The sequence below is a fragment of the Malaya genurostris genome, chromosome 1, assembly GCF_030247185.1.
Source record: "Malaya genurostris strain Urasoe2022 chromosome 1, Malgen_1.1, whole genome shotgun sequence".
NCBI lineage: Eukaryota > Metazoa > Arthropoda > Insecta > Diptera > Culicidae > Malaya > Malaya genurostris.
Window position 1 is genome coordinate 145,412,123 of NC_080570.1, and position 9,642 is coordinate 145,421,764.

General features: G+C 38.8%; 3 protein-coding genes across 3 annotated transcripts; 2 read left to right on the forward strand and 1 right to left on the reverse strand.

Moving 5' to 3' along the window:
* The first annotated feature begins 282 nt into the window (after window positions 1-282).
* On the forward strand, window positions 283-1,078 carry LOC131425416 (large ribosomal subunit protein uL22m). The gene has a single exon (XM_058587315.1). It carries the CDS (start codon window positions 386-388, stop codon window positions 1,037-1,039), a length of 654 nt encoding a protein of 217 aa, XP_058443298.1. The 5' UTR covers window positions 283-385; the 3' UTR covers window positions 1,040-1,078.
* Window positions 1,079-4,647: 3,569 nt separating this feature from the next.
* On the forward strand, window positions 4,648-5,922 carry LOC131426081 (COP9 signalosome complex subunit 5). The gene is made up of 2 exons (XM_058588513.1): window positions 4,648-5,349; window positions 5,404-5,922. The coding sequence occupies exons 1-2, from the start codon at window positions 4,782-4,784 to the stop codon at window positions 5,841-5,843; spliced, it is 1,008 nt and encodes a 335-aa protein (XP_058444496.1). The 5' UTR covers window positions 4,648-4,781; the 3' UTR covers window positions 5,844-5,922.
* Window positions 5,891-7,282, reverse strand: LOC131426080 (probable RNA 3'-terminal phosphate cyclase-like protein). Its single transcript, XM_058588511.1, has 2 exons — window positions 7,148-7,282; window positions 5,891-7,091 (listed from the first exon to the last, which is right to left on the reverse strand). The coding sequence occupies exon 2, from the start codon at window positions 7,070-7,072 to the stop codon at window positions 5,915-5,917; it is 1,158 nt and encodes a 385-aa protein (XP_058444494.1). The 5' UTR covers window positions 7,073-7,091; window positions 7,148-7,282; the 3' UTR covers window positions 5,891-5,914.
* Between the last annotated feature and the right edge of the window lie 2,360 nt (window positions 7,283-9,642).

Below are 9,642 nucleotides of genomic sequence, written 5' to 3' on the forward strand. Positions count from 1 at the left end.
AATGGATTTTTGGATTTTTAAAACCAACACAAATTTTTAACTTAGACATTGCGATTTGATTCCGTTGTTCGGTAGTTTTTTACGAAAACAACAGGTAATCAGAAATAACTGATGTTCCGATATATGAATTTCCGTAGCACGTTTTTTTTCTTACAGGGTAATAAAATAAAACTCATGTTTCATTCGAGAGTGTATTCGATGTTTCCTGAAAAATTCATCTGCTCAAAAGAAGTTCACTCAATCGAAACATGAAAATGAAACCATAACAAAATTCATTTTCTGGTCCGAAACGTCAAATCAAAAATACATAATCGGTGCTGCTTTTCCGGATTTCAAGATAAAGTTAAAATTGTAACACAACTAGCAGTCCGTTTCATATTTTACGATGTCCAGTCTGTTGCAGTCGTTTCGTTGCATGGTAGCTCGAAGCGCTAATCATCTGGTGCTCCCAGCAGGAACAGTATCCTTCGTCAATCAATTGCACACGAGTGATGCTCTTTCGAAGCAGTGGAACAAGCACAACACAGGTCCACGCCGATGGCTAATGTTTAACAAAGTCATTTACCCACCGCAAACACCAGACGAACCACCTCGGCCTGCTTTCGTATGTCATCAGAAAACCAACATTAAATACAGTCCTAAAAAGATGTGGTACATCGCCAGCTTCGTCCGTGGGATGTCCGTTGACGAGGCACTGAAACAGCTTTCGTTTATCGATAAGAAAGGTGCAACGGCAGTGAAGGAAACCATTCAGGAAGCGATCGAGTTAGCCATCCGGCGACACAATGTGGAATTTCGAACGAACCTCTGGGTGGCGGAATCATTCTGTGGAAAAGGACGCATTTTCAAGGGTTTCCGGCGTCATGCTCGCGGTCGGTTCGGTGAGGTCGAGTACAAACACTGTCACTACTTTGTACGACTAGAGGAAGGATCCCCTCCGGAAAATTATTATGTCAATCAGGCACCGAAGAGTGGTCCACAGATGCTGGAAGAGTGGCTAGAGTCGATGAGGAAACGAAAGGTGATTGGGTCGTTGTAAGCAAAAATGAGCCGTTTGAATAAATGATTAGTTGCGTGATTGATATGTCTTTTCTTCAACTTTTAATTGTGCTGATTAGGGGATAAGATATGACAAATTATTCTATTATATTGTGGTTTTCAGCGGGGCAAAGAATGCGACGGAACCGCCACAGAATAGCGACATAATGAGCGTCAAAATCACAGGTACCAGGTTACAGTTTTGCATGTAAATTTGTCGTTTTCTTGTGTAAGCAGACTCTGCAAGTTTGCAGACTTTTTACAGGTTTTTGAAACTTATAAACAAATTTACAGTCTATTAAAATTGCATTGGAGGATTTCTAGTATCCAGACATGAAAATTTCACCTGGCATCTCTGCCAGGAGTTGGATAGTTGTTCTAACCCTTCCGCTGTCTGTTGTATTAAGGTTTGCAGCATTTTTATGTCCAGCTTTAGAGCGAATAGAGAAATAAATCGTCTGGTGGATTAAAGGCAATTGCAAATTTGAAAGGTAATATTCTCTAGCGGTAAGAATTATTTGTTTGAATTTTTAGAGTCGACGAATTACAATTTATTTTATATAAGTTTATTTTTATAGTTGATATTGATAATGTTTCGATTGAAGCACGAGGTTTTGACAAAGACGTCGATTAATACAAAATATAAGTGAATAATTATTCTGGTTACAAAAACATTGTCATTTAACGGTCAATATAAAAATATTTTTCTGGTTTGTCATTTCGAACGGGTTGAATCGATGCGAATGACAATTTTTCTATCTTTGTGGCATTTTGTCGCTATCTTGTCATATCGCAATCTTTGTTAAACGCCAGTGAAAATTACGACATCCCGGCTTCAATCTTGCAAGGGTCGTTCGCCGGGACAACTTATTCGCGGCTTGAAAATCTGCTCAAAACAACTTAGAAAATCGCCTATAAATTGCTTAAAAAGTACGGGTGTGTAATGGCAGAGACATAACTGGATGTCGTGAATACGAATAAAACTGACACGATTTCTTTATACTTTCGAATTCGAATTGATAGTTGATCGATTGTGTGAATTGTAAAACTTTCCCCCTTTTCACTACTAGAATTTTAAACGATTTTTGACGTCGATTGTCTCATTTCGGATTTGCATATTTCATTGAAAGAAACTATCAAGATGCTGTACAGGATTCATTTCTGCCTTTCAGAAGGACCAAATTGTGGAATTCTTTACGATATTTAGCACAGTTCGGAACATTTTTCTAGAACGATCTTAGCAAGCGAAAAGTGTTCGAAGCAAATCAAATTATGTTGGATTTTCACTAAACTGATGATTTTTACCTTCGATTTGCAAAGATGTAATCTTAATAGTTCTTCAGATAACATTTAGAGTTATTAGAACGACTGATATTATATGTTGTCCACTTTTCGTTTTCTTTCTCTCCAATGCAAACGACCAGCAGCTCTGTTGCATTATGCAATCGCTCTTGTTTGAGTTGAAACAGACCCTGTCAGCTTGGAGCGATCTCAATCTTCAGTTCAGCAACGCCATCGCACGGCGTCTCATTCAACATGTCATGTCAATTGTATGGGTGCACAGCCCTGCTATTTTGGCGCGCACGAATTTGACATTTCTCTCCTCTACTTCTATGTATGAGGTTCGATGCGGGCTCACCTGAGGGCGACATGCTCGCAAAAAAGGATGTTGCCAATGATTTGTTCGGGAAATGTGAGAGCTGGATATCTTGTTAATATGATGTCTTTGCTTGAAACTAGCTTTGCGTACAAACCGCAAGACAATGCGTCTTCTCGCCCCGACGTCTGCTTCCATCCAACGCACAAGAAGAAATGATCGATTTTCGACCACGGTTCCCCTTTTATAACGTTCAGTTGAAGATATGTGCCTGACTACCTCAAAATCATCTTCCTTGCACGAAAAAACCCAAGCGAAAGTAAAGAGCTTTCCGCGTTGTTTTCAGTTCTTGAGAAAACTTATTTTTTGAGTTGTTTGTGGTTATCTCACACTGTTCAAAATATTATCCTAAATTCCTAAATTTTTGATGAAATAATGAAAGAATTATGTTGCTGCCATTAATACAAGTCGAGATATTCACGATAAGGTTCTGCCCATTCTTCCATATGGCTAATATTGAAAAAACGCCCCATAGTAAAGTAAGTCGTATTCACGACAAAATCAATCAAATACTCGACAAATTGGTCAAAAAATTACTCTAAAAACTGCCGGCTTTTGTATCTGGAGTCGAATTTCAATAAAATTTTATTATAGTTATTACACTATCCCACCTATATCCAACACCCTCATTGAACATAACTCAAAAATGAGTGGCAAGCCTCAACTCAATTTCATAAAAAGTACACGTAGTCAAAGTTTGAGTTTCCATCCAACTGCTCATTTTTGAGTTAAGGAAAAAAGCTGTCGAAATTTTAGTAAATTTCATTCAAAATTGTGTCACAGTCGGAGTGAGTTTGATTCAGAATTTTAGTTCTTAGTACCTAAAATACAAAATCGCTTTTTGACATACTTAAATATGTATGATATCTTTAATTAGAGTAATTTGTAGAGTAAATGGGAAGGGCATGAGAGTGAATAAACATATTTCATGTTTGGAGTCCAAAATTGAACGATATATATAATCTTATGTTGTATTTCTCACTCAGCATAATTGAAACCACACAATTTCCAAAAAAAAATCAATGATTGATCGTTGATAGTTTAAAAACCAAGATCTAGATACGGCAATAGGTATCGAATTATTCTTGCATTTTAGGAATGCTCCGAGAATGGAAACAAACTCAACAGCACAACGCGATTAAAGTATTATTTTCACCCAAATATTAGAAAACTCAACGCCTTACGCTTACTCTAATGTATATTTAAATGCGAAAGAACTCATAACTTGAGTAAATTTTACTCAAACTCATACTCAAATTTTTACATATTGTTCCAGTTTACGGATTTGAGTAGTCGCAACGGAAATCATGAGTTATGTTCAAAGAGCGTGTAGAACTAAAACACGTTTCAGTTGTTTTTCAAAGAAGGACGAATCTAATATTGACAGCAAATGGAGTAAAACATCGATGAATGATTCGACTTTGGTTTTAATTTCTATTTAGAAATCGTCACATATTATCAGATAAATTTTTGATAAATCGATGAATTGTTGGTTTGTCTTTGAAATCGCGCATTTTTCGTAAAATTGGCTGGTTTCCGCGACTGAGACAAATTTGTTGGTAATTTTATCATCTGATTCACATATTCTAGTAGTAAAAAGTTCGGAAACTATCCAAAATAACGTAAATAAATGGTTTCGCCCTTCCTTCCTAGCACCGTATCGCCCTGTTTGTTGACATGGAACAAGGAGGGCGAAACTTACGTAAACAAATTGAATGACAGTTTCGCCCTTTATATTTCTTCGTATTACTAAAATTGAGGCTTTTACAGAATCCAAATTTTTAGGCAAAATTGGAGGATTTGGCGTTTATTCGTAGGAGAGAGAAACTCGATTTGTTTACTTTTGTAAGATTAGTCCTTCTTTGAATAACAGATTTCCTTTACATTTCATCGAATGAGCTCTGCCTCACTGTACTGTTCATCACACCGCGGATTCATTCGTGCATCTTTACTGTCAAAGTTTGATGTGATCGTTCTCGTTTCGCATCCGCAATTTTCCGAAGCCTCAGCGAAAAGCATTATACTGAAAACAAGTCCAACAAAGGATTTTCTGATCAGTGTGTTGAATAATATCCTTTACAAAAAAATGGCCGATTCTGAGTTGGCCCGCAAGAACTGGGAATTGGAGAACAATGTCGAGACACTGCCACCAAGCGATGAGATTTTTCGCTACGATTCGGAACAACAACAACGTATCCTGGCTGCCCGACCATGGGAAAAGGATCCGCATTTTTTCAAGGATATAAAAATCTCCGCTTTGGCCTTGCTGAAAATGGTCATGCATGCCCGTTCCGGCGGTGCCCTGGAAGTGATGGGGCTGCTGCTTGGCAAGGTCGAAGAAGACACTATGGTCGTGATGGATGCGTTTGCCCTGCCGGTAGAGGGAACAGAAACGCGAGTCAATGCTCAATCGCAGGCGTACGAGTACATGTCGGCCTACATGGAATCCGCCAAGGAAGTCGGACGCTGCGAGAACGCTATCGGATGGTACCACAGTCATCCGGGGTACGGTTGCTGGTTGTCTGGAATTGATGTCAACACCCAGATGCTCAATCAGAACTATCAGGAACCGTTCGTGGCTATCGTTGTGGATCCGGTTAGAACCGTGTCGGCCGGAAAGGTATGCCTTGGGGCTTTCCGCACATATCCCAAAGGTAAGCAGAAATGGATTTTTTTGAAGAATTGATGTCAAAAATATTTCAATTCAGGTTACAAACCACCGAATGAGGAACCATCCGAATACCAGACGATTCCATTGAATAAAATCGAAGATTTTGGAGTACATTGCAAGCAGTACTACCAGCTGGATGTGTCCTACTTCAAATCGGCCCTTGACCGAAAGCTGCTGGATTCATTGTGGAACAAATACTGGGTCAATACGCTGGGCAGTTCGGGTTTGTTGAGCAATGCAGACTACACTACCGGGCAGATTTTGGATCTTTCGGAGAAACTAGAACTGAGCGAGGCCAGTCTAGGGCGTGGACCGTTCGTGGTTAGTGGAACAGATCCGAACGAAAAACGCACCGAAGACAAACTATCGAAGGCCACTCGCGACTGCAGCAGAGCTTCGATCGAGTTGCTTCATGGGTTGATGGCCCAGATCGCCAAGGACAAACTGTTCAACATGGTAAACCTTAAGAATAAGTAAGTTCTTAGAAAGGAATGTCATCTAAATTACTGCGAAACAAAAATACGTTTTAACTTGAATAAATTCGATACTTATATCACTTTTTTACTATAATTACTATAACCGATTCCGACGCAGGTAAGCATGACTTTGTTCGACCCTGCGTTTGCATCGTCGTCCCCCAAGTCATCGTCTTCTTCGGTAGCGTTTTCAAGTTTGAATGTAATACCGAAAAATTCCCGTAAATGCTGCAAGAAATAGATCGAATAACTGGATAGAGGCCCAATTAAAAATTTCGATACATCTTTCTGTCCGAGAGCCATAAACAGTGCCACCATCCACTGAAATGTTGAATCAACGCATCCTCCCCGATAGATTTCGTCCAATAACTTCAGGCCAGCTTCCTTGCCCAATTCTTCCGGAATCGACGGATTTTCTCCGCTCAGCAGCGTCCGACTAGTTGCCTCCGCAGAAAATTTTGTCCCGTCGGTTGTTTCCGCCACAAGATTCACTCCATAACCGGGACTGTTTCCCGAACGTTTACCCTTATGCTGATCGGTATTAATGTAAACATCCGGCAAAAAATTCAGCATCACTCCTTTAGCCGATTCAACACTCCGGTTGGCCATCGCAGGTGAAACTTTGCAACAGTAAGCCATCCCCCGAATTCGTTTGACCATCGTCGGCTTGGTACACTGAATGGCTTTCAGTGTTTTTCGTACTGGACACTTGAACCCAACCTCTCCGCCTCCAGCGGGCATTAGGCCTCGTTTTCTTATTACTAGTTCCAAACCTTCGTCCACCAGCAGAAATCTTTTCAACGTTGCAAAACCGGAAGCCTTGATGTGATCAACCGATGGACTTTCGACACTGTTTGTCACACCCGTTAGGGTTACATCCATAGGCAGCTTGCAGAAGGGTCCTAGTGCCAACAGAACATCCAAATAATATCCAATACCTCGTTCCACGCAGCAATCGTGTTGAAACACTCCGCCATGCAGCAAACCGGGCTGGTAAGTCAACGAACAACCACTTTGATCGATTCGCACCCTCGATCCATTGGTGACACGATCCAACAGTTTCAATAAATCGATTTCGTATTCTCTAAGACCTGGATTATTACCGTCCACTAGTCGGATGTCACGGATTTCAATCGGTTTACCACTCAAGGTAGACAGGATCAAACGCTGCTTGAGAAAATTACAGCCCCGATAAATCAGATAGCCGTTTTCTTTGCCGACGCAGGTCATCTTACTGTTGAAGAAGAGACTACAAAAGAACATTCATTATTTATAGCATATAAAACAAATCTAATTACAAATTACCGATTCTATTCAATATTTTGTTGTGAAAGCATCAAGTTTCCAAGCACACGTGCGGAATCTGACGTTTCGAGATTTCGATTACTCTTGTTTTTGAGAGAATTTGAATCTTTCCCGCATACGCATGGCTGCCAGATGACTGACTAAACGCTGCCAGCTGGAAAAATATGGCTGGCAGACATTCTGGTGACCGACTGCCTCACCGCTGCCAGATATACAACTCAAACGATACAACCGTATCCACCAGGATTTTTCCACATTGAAATATTTGACATTTTCAGCGAAGGTGAGAAGATGAAAACGCTCGGCTAACTTAGATACAGGCGACTTTGTTTTGTCAAATTGGTATTGACAACCGTCACTGAATCAATTTTGGTAGCCGTCTGGTGGCCATGTCAACCCAGGTAGCCAAAACGCTATGCGGGTTGGCTCTCTTTCCTTCACGCCGAAAATTAATTTCCCTTTCATGCGATGAATATTCATTGAACGGAAAGAAATAATACAAATTTCGCGAGGAGTATGGTTTTAATTTTCTCTATATTCCTTCACAAACTATTTAGCAATATTGCAAAACAATTCATATGTTTTTCAAAGAAGGGTGAAAAACAGTAATGAATGAATTTGGTTTCAATTCCTATTTAGGAATTATTGGACAATTTACGATCAATATGTTATGTGGCGATAAATTTAAACGTATGCAATTTGTTCCACTTTTCTTCTATTCCCACAGAACAAATCTACAAAATTAGAGTTTCATGAATTTTGAAAAGAGAGTTTCATGAATTTTGAAGTTACGTTATCTGATTTGTTTTTGTGAAATTGGCTAGATTTCAAACCTACGGGTAATTCTATCGTCTCATTCAATTTTTTCAATAGTGAAAATTTCGTTTCATTTATTACTTTCAGTAGTATAAAATTGCGAAATGGAAAAAGTTTTGTTCCATTTTCCTAGCAATTGAAGTACCGTCCTGTTTGTTGGTATGGAACGCGAAGGGTGAAACTTACGATAACAAAATGGAATAATAGTTAATGTTGAGATTTCTACAGAATCAAAATTTCAAGACAAAATTATTTGTTTTTAATGCATTCATCCGTAAGGAAAAACACTCGATTCAAGCTCTTCACTCTGGTAAAACCATGTAAATGATTTATTCGATGACGAAAGAAAAAATTAACTTCAAAACTGAATGGAACTTTTGTTCAACGGCTATTCGGTTTATCTTTGCACTTACCATTCTGTTTATTTTCGCATAGTTATCATGGAAATAACTTAGAACCTCTTTACGAAATTCCAGTAAATATTGTGTTTCCCGAGATATTCGTTTGTTTTCAGCCATTCGTTGTGTTTGCCGATCTACGGGTTTTCAAACGATCGTGTCTAACAGCAATCGAAATCTCGGCATATTGCTTTCAGATACCAAAAATTCGGTATCTAATCAAACTAGCCATTTTTATAATTCAAAATCTAAGACATTTAAAAGTAAAGTTTTAAAAATGGAACATGTAATGTAACCTTCTGACTTTGATCAATGTAAAAATTCGAAATCTCTTCAGTAAGTATGTTGCAGTGTGCAACAGAGGAAAGAAAAAGTTTTCATTTTTTAACTAACTCTCAGCGAGTATCGAGATTGCGTTTGTATTCTAGGAATTAGAGCGACAGTTTAGGACAATTTTCTAAATAAGTTCTTTGCGTTACTTTTGGGGCCCTAAAAAGGACCGTTAGTGGCTTTGGAGTTCTGGAAAGGACTATTTTGTTTCGGATGATGACGTTTATATTTCAGTAAGAAGGGTGTCAGTCAAAGTCATTTGTAAGTTTGAGCCTTGACCTAGAAGAAATCATTACATAAATATAATCGTAGCACAAGTCGTACAATCGTTCATATCATTCAATATTCCATTCATCTCAATATTTGAATGCTATCAAAATGCTGTACGGGATTCCTTTCCGGTTTTCAGAATGGCCAAATTGTGGAATTCCCTACGATATTAAACACTTTTCGAAAATTTTTCTCGAACGCGAAGCTGCCAAATACTGGCTTTATTTCCGCCAGTTTAGTACGAATTTCGCACAGCGAAAAGTGCACAGACCTAATCAAATTATTCTAGACTTGCGCCTTCGGTTTGCGAAGAAGTAATCTTAATAGTTCTTTAGATAACATTAAGAGCCATTAGAACAATTGATTTTGTTCCCCATCGTTGTCTACTTTTCGTTTTCTTTTATTCCAATGCAAATGACCAGCAGCTGGATGACGCAATCGCTCTTGTTTGAAGCACCAGTTGAGTAATGCAGGGTGTAGTTTCATTGTCTTGAAGTAAATGGAGACCTGCGCACTCGATGTTCATGGATTATCATAGACTGATCCGAATAAAAAATATTGTAGAAAAACAATACGATTTGCTGTTACAAAACCTGCCACAATTTTGGTTTGACCATTGAAAAATATTTTAATGTATTGTTATACACTATTCAATTAATTGTGAAAATGCTTTTTACAATA